A 14,800-nucleotide genomic window follows, 5' to 3' on the forward strand; every position below is an offset into this window, starting at 1 on the left:
GCGGGGGGAGTAGAGAAGAGTATCGGTCACCTGTCCTGGGGGTTCGGGGTTTGTCTCTTTCCTGGAAGGAGACAGGGAGCATGGCCTCCTCCTGTTTGGGGGTGATTACTGCCCTTGGTGACAATGGAGTCTCCCTGAGACTACATGGTCATTTTCTCAAGATGTCTCACTTCCACACAGATAGGGACTTCTCTGAGCCATCCTTGGAATTTCCCGTAAAGCTACAACCCTTGTGAAATGAAAGGTTTAAAACATTAATCAAGAATATTGTCCCAAACTAAACCTTTTTTCCTTTTGGGGGCCTGGACCATTCTCCGTCTCTTCCTCACACCTCAGTATTTCATTTCCAGAATTTGAAACAGAGCCCATAAAATTTCTCATCATTTGGGGGAAACCAAATGGAGGGAAACCCCAGTGGAGGTTGGAAGCGCCAGCCAAGACCCACAGGAAGGTGGGGGCTGCCGCTCCTCTTGCCTCTCAGGGGACACCACTCCCCTTGGCTCATGCTGGAGGCTGGGGCCCCACCAGCTCTGAGGGGCTCTAAAAACCAAATTGGAAGTAAGTTACCACTCTTCTTAATTCCCTGAAAGTCTCCAGTCATCAAAAGTGGCTCATGCAGGACGCTGGAGTCACTTGGCTCCATCCCTGCTGATGTGGTCCGGACACGGCCTGTGACATCAGACAGTACCAGCCCAAAGCCCCACACTTCTCTCTGGTTCCCAAATGCCTCCCTTTCCAGTTTATGGGGGCGGCTCTGGCCCTTCAGGGACCCCCACCATGGCTGCGAGCCCAGCGGCCAAGGGCAGTGGTGTCTGGCCAGCTGGTGGCAGGACTCCGGCCCCGGCCCAGAAGAGAAATGAATCTGGCTGGGCTTCCCTGGGACCGAGGTGGGCCAGGACTTCCATTTGCATTTCCTCCCAGAGTCTTCTATACTGCAGCTCAGTCTCTGTGACTAATCACAACATTTAATGGCCTTCAACTGCTCACTCAGGGCCCAATTCAATTAAAAAATGTCCTGAGGAAGCCATGAATAATCCTCTTTTCTTTGCCATTCCTGTCTTCCAGAGGCCTCCATCAAACAGAGGCCAAATGGGCTTTTTTTTTTTCTTTTTCAATTTTTTTTAATCAATGTGGGCCTAGACCCCTGCCGACGTGAGTGCTGGCCTTCACTGGCCTCCTCAGCTCCTCATGGGCACCGCCGGAGACTCCGCTGGGCTTTGACACTCACCCTTGGGACTGACTTCTGCTTCTCTGCCAGTTTGACAGACTGTGGAGCAAGATGCCAGTCAATGCCAAGGGGAGGCTGAAGTACCTGGACCTCCTGAGCATGTTCAGCTCCAAGAGAGCGCCAACACCATTGACCACGGGCAGCTCGGCCAAGGCCCAGAGAGGCAGCAGTGTTCCTGAAATCTCAGATGGAAGCAGGCCTGCAGTATCATCGCCCATTCATGACCTGAAGGCGGGGTTGAAAGCACAGAGCCACCCCTGTGTGAGTCCTCCTCTCGTAGTGCTGCCATGCACCGGGTCCCCAAGTCCCCAAACCCCACTGGACCCTACCTAGAGTTCCCAAGGGGCAGGTGACTGAGAAGGTGACATGGGAAGCCTGGGGCGAGGTCACAGGTGGGTCCTTAGCACTTACCTGCCTGGAAGGGGGAGAGAGGAGGTGTGAGGAAGGGCTGGGAAGGGGTTGGGTGAAAGGGAGGTTTGGAGGGTGGAAGGAGGAATAGGGAGCCTTCAGGGGTGGAAATGGGTATAGGAGTGGGGGCAAAAGACTATAGATGTCAGTAAGCTGGAGTTTCACCAGGCAAGAAAGCAAATGCCCAGTGGTAGATAGCCACTGTGTGCAAGGGCCCTACTGTGAAGTGTTACACCCATTTTATGGCTGAAGATACCGAGGCTCTAAGAGGTGTCCTCAAGTTAGACACAGAGAAACCTGAATTCAAACCAAGGCCTGTCTAACTTTGTGACCCTGCCCCTGGGCTGAGCCGCTCAGCCTGGGGTTCAGGAAGGAGGCCAGCCTCCCTGTGGCTCTTCCCTGATCTGCAGGAAGATGACTGTGTCTCCAGGGAAAGGGGGCTTGAGAGGATCTCAATCATGTACATAAGGCAACCATTGCTGGGCTTCATGCATGATGAGTGCTCAGAGACGCTCATTCAATGAACACATGTTTACTGCACACCTACTACATGCTGAGCCTTTTCTAGAGCTAAGAGGGGACAAAGGTGCTTGCTTTTGTGGAGTTTCCATTCTTGTTGGGGTTGATGGGCAAGAAACAGTAAACAATAGTATTTAGCAAGTTGAAGATAAGAGAGGAGAATGAAAGGGGGTTCAGTAGTGCCCCAAGGATGTCCACAGCCTAATCTCTGGGACATATAATAAGTCACCTTACCTGGCAATGGAGAATCAAGATTGCAGATGGAATTAAAAGTGCTCATCAGCTGACTTAAGGCAGGATTATTCTGAAGTGTCCAGGAGGGCCCAAGGCAATCCCAAGGCAAGCCTGTAGACCGGGAAGGCAGAGGCAGAAGGGTCAGAGTCGGAGAGATGCCATTTGAGAAAGGCTCACCCGATGCTACTAACCTGAAAGGTACAGGAAGGAACCATAAGCTAAGGAGTGTGGGCACCTCTAGATGCTGGAAAAGGTAAGAAATGGATTCTCCAGAAATGGTAAAAAATGGTTCTTTCTCTAGAACCTCAGAAAGAACTCAGTGCTGCTGGCACCTTAATTTTAGCTCAGGGGGACTCATTTCAGGCTTCTGACCTCCAGAACCATAAGAGAACAACTGTGTGCTGTTTTAAGCTGCCAAGTTTGTAGACCTATTACAGTAGCCACAGGAACCCTGCTGGTGGCGGGGGAGGGGGGGGACCTGGGGAGGGGGCAAGGACTTTGGCTTTCATTCCCAGGGGGATGGAGCCCTTGCAAGTGTTCCTGCAGGAGAGTGATATGGGCAGTGTGCCTCTTTAAAAAGCCTCCCCTGGATTCTGTGTGTGGAATAGAGGCTGTGGGTGGAGTGGGCACTGGAGGGGCGGGGAGAAGTAAGGAGGTGGGGAGGAGGCTCCCATGGTCCAGGGGAGAGGCCTGCTGGCTCCGAGCAAGGTGGGCAATGGGGAGCCAGTGACCAGAGGTCTCTGGTTGGTATTTTGGAAGTTTGGCTTTTGTCGATGACTTTTAAGCTTCTTGACCAGCAGTAAGAAATAGGGTTGACTTTATGATTTAGTTACTCAAAAGTGTGTACCTGAAACAAAGTTTCATGAAAGAATACTTACCCTAATACCAGTATTTATTAGACACTGGATATGTCTTTGAGGTGAAACCAACAGGATTTCCCAACAGATTAGGTGTTGGGTTGAAAGAAAGAGACCCTAGGATGGCTTCTAAGGTTTTGGCCTGAGCACCTGGAAAAAGGGCATTACATCAACCCAGATGGGGAAGGCTCAGGTGGTACAGGATTTGAGAGAAAGAGCAGGAATGCAATTGAATTGGTTCCTGTATTAGATAACCATAGGACATTCGGGGCAATGCCCGGGCACCAATTCATTCCCTGTGTTTAAATGGAAAATACAATAAGACAAAGAACAGCCTTATACTTGGTCCACATAATTTCACAATATGTGACATCTGGAAGGGAGTGCAGGATTAGACATCCATGAAAATGACAGGTGACTCCCTTTCTTTGATAAGATTTCCTCTGGTGAAAAATATGTTATTGTCACCACACACACACACACACACACACACATACACACACATCATATATTTAGATAACATCTCCCTATACCTGAATCTTGGCTATATATTTATTTCTAAAACTATGTTGGTTATTGTGTTTTGGCACAAATGTGGCCCACTGATGGAAGTAAGAATCAAATAGAATAGCCATCTATGTTTTGCTCTTCATTTATTTCTGAGCTAATGCTGCCTCTGAAATCGTTCACCCCAGACCTGAGCCTGGTCTGTACGTTTGCATGATTACTTCCGTTTTGAATCTCACATTACAAGACAATTTCTTTTCCTTTCTCGCTAGACCCCCGCTAGTGCCAGTTCGGCGCCAGGCACCCTGCCCTTGCAGAACTGCGAGCCCATAGAAAGCAAGCTCCAGAAGAAAATCCAGGGCTGCTGGCGAGAGTTCCTGAAAGAATGCAAAGAGAAGGATGTGAATAAGCAGGGCCAGGTCACCACGGCTGAATTCCTGGGTGTGTTCTTAGGATAGTGTCACCTGCTGGCATGAGTCCCCGCCCCACCGTGGTCAGTCCCCCTCCTCTTGACTAATCTTTAGATCCACTTTTAAGGAAAATGTTTCAGGAACCTCCAATATTAATATAAATCCCTTTTATGATAATCATGGCTTAAAATGTGTAAACAAAGCAAGGGGTAAACTCTCTTAAGTGAACACCTCCTACAAAAAGTAACCATTTATAAATTGAATATCAAATATGAAATCAATAATAATCCAGCATCGTTCCATTGATTATTAATATAACATGTTTCACTGAAACCAAATCAGCAGTGTTGGTTTTAATGCACATGTGATTCCATTTGGCTTTTAGTTAATTCTTTTGATTTTGAGACAGTGAACCTTAGCTTGTCTTGTCGTCATCACCATCACTGTGTTTTAATTTTTAACCATGAACCCATTGAAGCCACCGACCCATTATCCTGCTCAGCTTGTCTAGCTCTAGTAGCACATCCAAAATTCAATACTGTAAGAAATACATGCTTAGCAATTTTCAGAGGCCATTCTGTATGTTCCATGCCCTGCCGATGACCTTCTGCAAGTGGGAACGTGAAAGGCATTTTGGGGCCACCTCTGTAGGCTCCCCAGCCCAGCCCCACCCCGCCATGCGTGTCCCAGGGGTACCATGTCCTGTGGTTTCTCTCAGGCTCCTCACCACAGCTTCCACCATGCTCTGTCCATACAGCAGTGGTGGCTCCAAACACAGGACGGTGAGGGCCAGCAGGATGCGGGGTGCCTCCCCCTCCTCACCACACTCAGGTTGCTGTGCACCTGTCTGCCTCCGTTTCGGCCCTGCCACCCACCATGAGCCTGTGAGCAGGGACCCAGCCGGGGCCTAAAGCACAGAGGGCATCTCGGCAGGAGAGGAAAGAACGCAGGTGCAAACAAACGAGCAGGTGAACAGATTGCCACCAGCTGAACCCATGTTTCTGTCTTTAGCTCTTGTGGAGAAATTCAATCTGGACATAAGCAAAGAGGAATGTCAGCAGCTCATCGTGAAGTATGATTTAAAGAACAACGGGAAGTTTGCTTATTGCGACTTCATCCAGAGCTGTGTCCTCCTGTTGAAAGCGAAGGAAACCTCACTGATGCAGAGGATGAAAATTCAGAATGCACATAAAATGGTATGCGGAGTCACTCTGGGGAAACCTGTGGGTCTGAGGCGAAAAGGGTTTCTCACCTCTCTCAGTCCGTTGTAAATTCAGATCATCTGGCTTCATAGAAATGGTGGACACAGAGACTCTAGGAGGGGTCACTGGACAGCGAGAACCCACCTGTCACATGTCCCCCCATCTCACTGTCACCTCCCCAAGATCCTTAAAATTGGCTCAGATTTTTGTCTATACACATGAATGTGCCTATCACACGCATGTGGTATATGTGATATCTCTATATCACGTGTGTGTGGTATATATGGACACGTGTGATGTGTGCATATACTGTACTCATGTGAGATGTGCATGTGGACGTGTATACCACACCCAGGATGTGTACACAGGTGATGTATGTATGTATACCACACTTGTATGATGTGTGTATGTACACGTATAATGCGTGTGTATATATACGTGTCAAGCAATTCTTTGCTGTCCCATCTCCATTACCTAAAGGCCTGTACAGACACTTTCTGGGCAAGCCCACAACCACCAGGGTCTGCTCAGTGGGCCCAAAGCCAGCTAGCTGGTAGGTATTTCAGGGAGGCAAGAGGTGCAGGTAAAGGCATTGAGAACATTGCGAACAGCTCAAATTTTTCTTTCTTGGAAATGATTCAGAGATTTCCTTTCTCCATTCTGGAGCCCCATAAGGGCCTGGAGACCCAAGATTAGGGGCCAGTAGCCTGGATCTTGGCTTCTCAGACTCATGTGGGTGGCAGATGCCAAGTGACCGTGGCTTCTCCCCCAGAGCCCAAAGACACCTGTTTGGCAAATAGGAGCAGTACAACTGCGCATACAGTGCAAGGAGCAGTGATCAGTCGGTTGGCTGAAAAGGCAAAGCTGAGTGAGGGGGTTACAGCAGATTGGAACAGTTTTAACGTAAACAGGAATGGGTGTTCATGCATTAGCATCTGACGCAAGCCAGACCCTTTCCTTTGGGTGCAGGGAGGTGGGTAGGAGACTCATCATCTTTCTTGCACAAACTTTACCCACAATGCATTGTCTGCAATTTTACTTTTTGTTTTTTTTAAAGAGGAATGAGAGCCTAAAGATGCATAAATAACAGTTGGAAGGCTGTTCTGGGTTTTTACCTTTTTTCTCAATTATTTATAAATTTTGTGATTCTCACCCACACCCACTCCAACCAGTGTTTTCACTGACTCACCTTTCCCCAGTCTTTTCAGAACATGAAGCAACAATAACAAAAAACAAAAAACAAAAAAAACAAAGTTTTTCCATCACCTATAATATTGAATTAAAGAACAAGTAGAGCTGGCATTGTCGACTGGGGGGATGAACAGCTGATTCCAGCTACCTTGGGGCTCAGCTGCTGGGATCAGGGCACGGGACAGACCCGGACCACCCCAGCTGGTCCTCGCTGTTCCTGGCAGCAGCAAGGCCATGACTGGTCAACCCAGAAAATGGTTGATCCCACACAGAACGTTTCTGTGCAACTGAATTTGTATGTAATTTTGTGCAAAGTCAGGTCTCATCTTAGTGCAGTTTCTACTTTAGACAAGCCGGAGCTGCATCAAAGGCTTAGGCCAAGTTATGGAAGAAAAACCTAAGATTAAGACAGTTGTTTCTCGGGACGTCTGGGTGAGGGCATGATCCCGGGGTCTTGGGATCAATTCGGGCTCCCCACAAGGGAGCCTGCTTCTCCCTCTGCCTGTGTCTCTGCCTCTCTCTGTGTGTCTCTTATGAATAAATTAATTTTTAAAAGACAGTTGTTTCTCTAGCTCAATTTTTCTGTGAGCAGGGAAAAGGCTGTCTTCCGTCAATCTCTAGGGGACCCAGGAGCAGAGGTGAGAACGATGGAGACTGCAGAGCCTGCAAGGCCGCTGGCAGCTCTGGCCTCCCTCAGCCACTCTTCTGGGCCTCAATTCCCTTCTGTAAACGAGGGGGAGATCCACTGGGTTCTAAGGCCTGCAAAGGGTAACACCTCCTGAGCCCTCCCTAGTGCAGAGACCACCCTGCTTCCAGACCCACTGCCCATCTCCCCCAAGGGGCTGACAAGCTGGCTCCTAGGCTCCTGAGATTGTATTCAATGAAGTGACAGGTGCTCCAAGACGACCCCACTGGGAGCCATGCCTCTGGGCAGACATCCCAGCACACTTCCCCTGTGCTCCCCACCCCCAGCTCTGCTTGTGACCCCCAGACAGACTACAGCTGCCACACTGTGCTTCAGAAAGAGTCCTGCCTTCCACCCCATCCCTACCCTGGGTGTGAGTGCGCAGAAGACTTCTCCCGGGGGCCTTTCCCAGGAGAGCGCGGGCCCAGCGCCTCCAGTAGCCCTGCACTGCCTGGCCCAGTTCCTTATTCCAGTCCCGTCCCTCCCACAGGCTGCCGAGGCCCCCACCACTCAAGTGAGGAGAGCTCAGGCCAGCTGGCTCTCCACAGAGAAGCTAAAAGGGCCATTTCTCCTAGTTCTTTGGGGGCCTTCTCTGCAAACTTCAGCAGCAGAGACGGCCACCTGGGACTCTGCTCTTGCTCCCCATCAGAGCTGGAGACAGAGGCCCTCCGGGTGGCTTGGTTGTACTGAGCTGGGATGGGAAAAGCCTTTCTCAGGCCAGGCATGGGTGTGGAAAGAGCCAGTAAGCACGGAATCCTTTCCTTTTCGAGTGCAGATCGGCAGATTGGGTAAATTGGCAGCTAATTGAAGCTATAGGGTATCTGGTGAGTTTCCATCATAGATGCTAAATGATGTAAAAATTGAAAGCAATTTAACTTTGCACTAATTTGTTTTACGTAATGCCATGTTAAAATTAAACTTTCCCAAAGTGTGTTACACGTTATTGCCTGCAGTTCACCTCTGTGATATACAGACATGCATTAGGGCAAAATCATGCTAAAATACCTTGTTTTCAATCTAATAGCACCTAAATGAAATAATCACAGTGTAGTGTACTGTCTAATTATAAGATATAATTACAACCTTGTGATTTAAAAAAAAAAAAAAACTCTGTTCATTATCATAACCTACAAGAAGACCCAAACCAAAATCTCTTTTTACCTCAAACTATTTTGAAATGGGCCAGCTGTCTCTCCCTGGACCTCTCTCTCCTCCATAACCTGGGAGGAGCAGGGCTGGGATCTGTCCTGATCCTGCCACTTCACTTCCCTGAGCCTCCCACTTCCCCATCTGTGGGGATCCACGGAGCCACCTTCCTCCCAGGTTGGGGAAGGAGGGAGGGCAGGGGTGGAGAGTAGGTGACTTGTTCTGAACAGCAGGGTTGGTGATCTTACTATTAGGAGCCCTGTTGCGAGCCCTGTTGCAGAGGGGAGTGGGCCAGGGGAGCCCAGGGTAGGGATGAGCATGGGCAAGGATAGGATTAAGGCCCTCCAACCCATGCTACCCATTCACAAGCTCCTTTCTCACCTCTTCTTGGTTTTGTGGTATTTTTTTTCCCCCAGAAAGAATCTGGTGCTGAGACTTCTTCCTTTTATTCAGCTTTACTGCGTATCCAGCCCAAAATTGTGCACTGCTGGAGGCCCATGCGGCGTACCTTCAAAGCCTATGATGAGGGCGGGACAGGGCTTTTAAGCGTGGCTGATTTCAGGAAGGTGAGTTCATCTCTTGAGTGTTTGTTACATCTGAACAGGGAGCAGTGGCCAAAGGCCAGTGGCCAGGAAACTTCAAAAGAGGACCCCTCCTCTCCCTGGCAAAGGCCCAAGTATGAACAGCTGTCCTGGACTCACTTCTTTGGGACCCCCACCGTGGACCCCAGGTTGTCCTCCCTGGAGGTTTCTAGAACCTTGTGGGGACACAACCTGAGCCCTCAGGGCACCACTACAGGGGCCTCTGCTTCTTGGAGCCCAGACTGCACCCCACGCAAGGCTGGGACCGTGGTCTCCATGGGGGAGCCAGGGCCTGCATCTACCTCACAAGACCCCTAGCGCAGGAGCTAAATAAAGCAGGGTCCCAGCCACAGCCACTCTGCCAGCAGAGCCCAGCTCTGCCTCCTGGGCAGCGGCCGCCCGCTCCTCTCCCACAGCTGCCCTCCGTGTGGTGCCAGCCACCTCCCCACAGCCTGGCCCAGCCATGCTTGTCTGCAGTCTGAACCCTGGTGCCTCTGACACACCGCGAGTGTGCAGCACCCTGAGGACACGAGGTCCTCAGGGCACCCCTCACTGTGGGCAGCCTGGTGACCATAGGCCTGCAGCTGCCCCTCCAAGGCCCAGTGTTGGCTCTTCCTGTAGGACCCCGGGCACATTCCTCCCAGACCAAAGAAATAGGCCTCCCTCAAGGGTGAGTCAGAACTCCTACTTTCCGAATCATGTAAAACTCGTTGGCTTAGCAGATTCTGGCCCCCACGCCCTACCCACCCCTTTCTCCATCCCTGCCCAGCCACTGAGATTGAGAAAGGAATTGGGGTCCAAACCTTAGATTAAAAAATCACATGTCACAGTCATGAAAACACTCAGTCAAAACATCCAACAGACAAAAGGTTATGACTTCAAAATGCGCTTACAAAAAAATATATCCATTAGGTTCATCTCTGATTCAACTAAAATTTAAAAAGTGAAACCCTCCCCTTTCGAGTCAGGAAGATGAGCTGTGGTTGGTAGTTGGTGGGTGGGCTGACAGGGCACAGGACGGAGGAGGGGGAGATGTCGCAGCAGCCCCTGGGACACCAGCCCTCAGGGACCCCCAAGTGGCTTTCCAGGTCACACTGTTTGTCTTTACTTTGAGCTCAAGTCACCTCTCAGCCCGGGGTTCTCCTTCAGTCTCCAAGCCAAGAGGGGAAGGAAGCAGGGTCCTGTCTGCATCCCAGGAATTTGGGGTGGCGTAGGGAGGAGTTACTAGAAAGGTAGATGTGGCCTCAGCAGAGCCAGAGTCGGAGACCAGCTGGGTGCTGGGGACGCCCAAACTCAGCTTCCCCGGCAGGGCCTGTCTCCCTGCTGCCCAGGGGAACCTCGGGCTCCTCCAGCCCCACATTCTAGTCTTCTCTTAGGAACAAATTATTACACAAAGCATAGATAGGAAGTCTGTAACTTGTGGGGGAACCCCTCTATTAGGAGCTGTCTCAGCTCCATGTGATGCTGGGGTGGGGTGGGCGAGGGCCGCAGCTTCCAGGCGGTGGGAGCCTGTTTCTCTCTCACCTAAAACAGGCCCCGGGGTAGGAGGCCTGAGCTAGCGCCGTGCTGGACAGTCCCGGGGCCGCCACTGCTCTCGCTCTACCGCCCCAGCACCGACTTCCATCCACGAGTCTCCTCGTGGACCTCGGTGGCTGCTGGAGCCCCAGCATCACTTCCATATTCCCTGCAGCAAAGAGGCAAAGAGGAGAGGAGAAGGGGCAGGTGCCTTCCCGTTAGAGGCTTCCCAGAAGTCCCACAGCACATTCTCACGTAGGTTAACTCACCAGAACATTCCTAGCTCCGAGAGAGGCTGAGAAGGGTTCCCTTCTAGCTGGCCAGTCGGCGGCCTGGTGCAGACCAGGGGTGTCCCCACTGGGAGGAGGGGGCAGTCGCTGCGGGCTGGGGGGCCAGCTGTGCCCCGGGCCGTGCTACTGTCAGATGAGCCACACCCGGCGCCCTGCCCTGCCGCCCTGCCCTCCTCCCCCTCGTCAGGGCCCTGGGCCAGGTCCCCTGCTATGCTCTGCTCTGCCCTGCCCATCCCTTGTCTGGCCGTGACCAGCCCCCTCCGCCGAGGGCCGTGCTGGTATTAAGCAGAGGACAGTGGGAAGATCCCCCAGCTTTGTGGCACAGGGAGAGTCTTGGGTCTCACACCCTGGGGGCATCCTCTGGCCCCCGGGGGTGGGGGTGAGGCCAGAGGAGGGAGGAGGCAGGAGGGAGGGAGAGAAGTGGGGGGAGAGGGAGGGGGCTGTGGGGGGGGCAGGGAGCTGGGGGAGCACTGGAGGTGGCATCCCCTGGAGTGGCACCAAGATGGGCGGGGCTCTGTGTGGCAGGTCCTGAGACAGTACAGCATCAACCTCTCGGAGGAGGAGTTCTTTCACATTCTGGAGTATTATGACAAGACGCTGTCTTCCAAGATCTCCTACAACGACTTCCTGCGGGCGTTCCTTCAGTAGGTGACCTGACCTGGGACGCATCTTGGCCGACGGGGACCACGGGGCCTGTCCCTGACTTGAATGAAACCGTAGCATCGGGGGGTGGGGGGGTCATGAACCGTCAGAGCGTCTCCAGAAACACACCCAGCCCTGTGTCTTCACGGCGGCCGAGGCTCAGAGCCGCCCCACGGCTCCAGCATCAGCGGGCGGCTCGGGGGCTGCCCCGCTGAGCCCCAACACCCCTCACTCCGCTGGAGCGAATAGAGATGGTAGTCTTTGCAGGAGTGATTCTAAGACTTCAAAAGAACCCCAGTGATAAAATACTTAAAATCTTGGGATTTCTGGAGCTTTTATTCCTGAGGGCCTGCTGGTTGCCACAGAAGGCCTCCCTCCGTCCTGGGTCAGATCCGGACCCCTGCTGGGCTTGTCCGCATGGCCGCCTCTCTGCCCCTAGAGACACAGGCACCAGCTCGGGTCTGAGTCAGGCCTCGTGCCAGCCCAGCCAGCAGCTGGCTGGAGGCACCCATCAGTGACTGTTTCGGGGGGGGACCCTTCCTTGGATGTGGCGGGATCTGACAGCTAAGAGAACTTTTAAATCTCTGCAGTCCTTACCACCTTTATGAGGCAAATGGAAGGGAGACCTAGAGTTTGCTGCCTTCTGGAAGGTTCTGGAAGGAACTAGGGAGAGGCAGCCAGGATAGCTGCCCCTGAGTTGTGGCTGCTGGCTGTCAGGGAGGAGTGGGAGCAGGGAACCCCCGCTGTGACCCCAGCCCAGGTAGCTCCAGAGGAGAAGCCGTGCCAAAGTCCGTGGGCCGGGACCCCCCACTCCTGCCCCCACGCAGGTGCACCAAGTTCAGGAAGGCTTCGGGCTCCAAAGCTCATGAGGCATGTGGAGAGGAGCCCCGGCCGCCACAGGCCCTCCCTTGCCTTGAAGAGGATTTGCAGTCACCTTTGTCTCCTTGTGTCCTGGGTTCTAGCCTCAGTTCAGACCGGACCCCAGGCTGAAGTGGGGGGGGGAGGGCTCATGGGGAAGCTGCAACATCAGCTTCGAGCCAGGACGAGACCACCTCTGCCAGACGCTTGCCCCACAGATGGGCACAGGCCTGGGATGCCAGCCCCACTCCAGCTCGGCCTCAGGTAGCCCCTGCTCCCCCAGGTTGGGATCTGCAATGGGGGGTCCTCTCTTGGCCTCACTACATTTGAATTTTCTCTGAAGTTGAACTAACTAAATTGGGTTGTCTACACTAGGGGAAGTCGTGGAAGTTTGCTTGGCTGAAAGCAAACCTCCATGGGTCTGAGGACCTCGGCAAGATGGTGCCTAAGAAAACACACAGGACTTTGTTTTCTTCTGAGGGCAGCCGCAGCCACCAAGAGGGTGGCTTCGCAGGGGCCTGGGCCTGGATTCTCCTCCCCTGTCCTGCGGTCTTCACTGAGTTCTCAGGAAACAGGGGCCAGAGCTAACTGCGCTGTGGGTGCTCTGTCCCCCTGGCCACACCCCCTGGCTAGGTGGACTTCTCATCCCCATTGTAGAGACGGCAATACTGAGGCCAGTGCGGAGGGAAGCCCTGTGGGAAGCACAGGCAGTGGTGGGTGGCCCCGGGGAGTGAGGTCTTGGCTCCCTGCTTCCTGCCCCTCAGTCAGATTTCCCCAGCCTGGCAAAGGGGGATCAAGGATGAAGCTGAGGGGCTCTGACGAGGCAGGGCCAGGGGCCCTGAGGCCCCAGAGAGCCTGGGGGTCCAGAGGAAGATGCCCACTGCAGGGGAAGGGGCTCTCAGGCAGCCTAAGTTCGGGGTGCTGGAGAGAGAGGCCGTGGCCCCTGCTGCCCCCAAGTGGTGCCATGTATCAGGGATCCCTGTAGGCCTCAGCGGCTCTTAGGAGTGAGGGGCACAAGGGGATGCCCTTCCCACGTGCCTCTGCCCCAGCTTTCAAGGCCCTGCCTATGTGCCCGGCCACCCTGTGCACCCACCTCAGCCTTCCCTGCACAGGCTCTCTCCCATCCTCACGCTCTGCACCTGCTGTTTTCCCCACCTACACCTCAGGAAATGCTGACTTGTCCTTCAAATCTCATCTCAGAGCCACAGCTTGCAGAAAGCTTTCCTGACCTCCCAAGGCTGAGCCAGACATTTAATCTCATGCTGTCGAGTGGCCTTTGTGTCTGTCATTGAAGGGTTTGGAGAGCTTCCAGGTCAAGAAGGGGCTTCTAGAGAAGCAAAGAGCTCATTCTGGCACAAAACAGGACTCCGCGTGTGGTCACGACTGGCAAGCACACAGGCAGCATTTTCAGGGCAGCTTTGGTGTTAGTGAAACTGGGTTCAAATTCCAGCTCTACCATGAAATCTGGCCAAGTCATTTACCCCATCTGAGCCTCAGTTTCCACATCATAAATAGGGTTCAAACCCAACTCAGAGGACATTGGGAGAGCCAAATGTGGAAAGTGCTAGCACAGAACTTGGCACCAGGAAGTGCCCACATCTCTTCTCCTTCTCAAGCCAGTGTGAGTTGCCCTTGGGCTTGGCTCAGTGGTGAGGTTTCTTGAGAGCAGAACTTCCAAGCTGAGGGCTGTGGGTTAGTGGGCTGTTAGCCGTCCCTTCCCTTAACCCCAGAAGAGGTCAGCCAGCTACTTTTCTGATGCCTGGACCCTTCAAGCCTGAGGTCAGCAGCCTTCCCCTGCTCATCCCCTAGTCCCTGTGCAACTTACCCCTCTGGCCTCTATTTCCGTCTCTGCAAAATGAAGTTATATAACTCCTCTCTGCCGTCCTCCTGGAACCATCCATCCATGGCTCCAGCCAGGCAGCCCATTCAAGGCCAGCCCTTGTCTGGCCAAGGATTCACACAGACCTGCTCCCCTAGAGTTCCCAAGACAGTAGGACACGAGCAATTGAAAGAGAAGAGGGTCAGGGCTCTGGTAGGGGAAGCCCTCAGTCTATGGGAGCCCAAAGAGCCCCAGCCCTAAGCTCAAAGGCCTCAACACAGGATTTTAGCAAGGGTGTGAGGGAGGGGTGGGCTCCAGAGCCCTCAGAGTCAAAGCCAGGAGGCTGAGAGGCTTGGGCTACTACCTAAATAAAGATGGGTAAATCCCAGACGGGACTGCCATTCATTCCCTCCTTCTCTTTCCTGGGCACTGTATCCCAGTCAGATATCTTCAGCTCTGGGCAGCCTTCCCTGAGCCACACTCAGCTGAGTGCAACATCCCCTCTGAATCCCATCATGTTAAAAGGTTCAAGTCCCCGTCTCTCCACCTCCAATGAAATTCTTCATATCAGAACAAATGGCCCCCATTCATCTCTCCTTCATATATCCATGCCCCTTGCATTTGATCTTGGAGTTCCTGTCTCTGAAGAAGTGATGTCCATTTCCTCACTCCTTGAATCCAAACTCAGCCACGTGACTTGTTTTGGAT

The 14,800-nt window shown here is 52.8% G+C and overlaps 1 protein-coding gene across 6 annotated transcripts in view; it reads left to right on the forward strand.

The window, feature by feature from the left end:
* The window catches only part of EFCAB6 (EF-hand calcium binding domain 6), a 233,602-nt gene extending 221,864 nt beyond the window's left edge, over positions 1-11,738 (forward strand). For 4 of the 6 annotated variants that reach the window (XM_077914189.1, XM_077914191.1, XM_077914190.1 and 1 more), the window contains 5 exons: positions 1,259-1,489; positions 4,026-4,194; positions 5,175-5,359; positions 8,804-8,953; positions 11,299-11,738. In XM_077914189.1, the coding sequence (XP_077770315.1) occupies positions 1,259-1,489; positions 4,026-4,194; positions 5,175-5,359; positions 8,804-8,953; positions 11,299-11,421 (858 nt within the window). In that variant the 3' untranslated portion in view covers positions 11,422-11,738. The remainder of the gene's footprint in view (positions 1-1,258; positions 1,490-4,025; positions 4,195-5,174; positions 5,360-8,803; positions 8,954-11,298) is intronic. The other 2 variants (XM_077914192.1, XM_077914193.1) reach the window with 2 other exon arrangements.
* The last annotated feature ends 3,062 nt before the right edge of the window (positions 11,739-14,800 follow it).

The sequence above is a fragment of the Canis aureus genome, chromosome 11 (genome assembly GCF_053574225.1).
Source record: "Canis aureus isolate CA01 chromosome 11, VMU_Caureus_v.1.0, whole genome shotgun sequence".
Classification (NCBI taxonomy): Eukaryota; Metazoa; Chordata; class Mammalia; order Carnivora; family Canidae; genus Canis; species Canis aureus.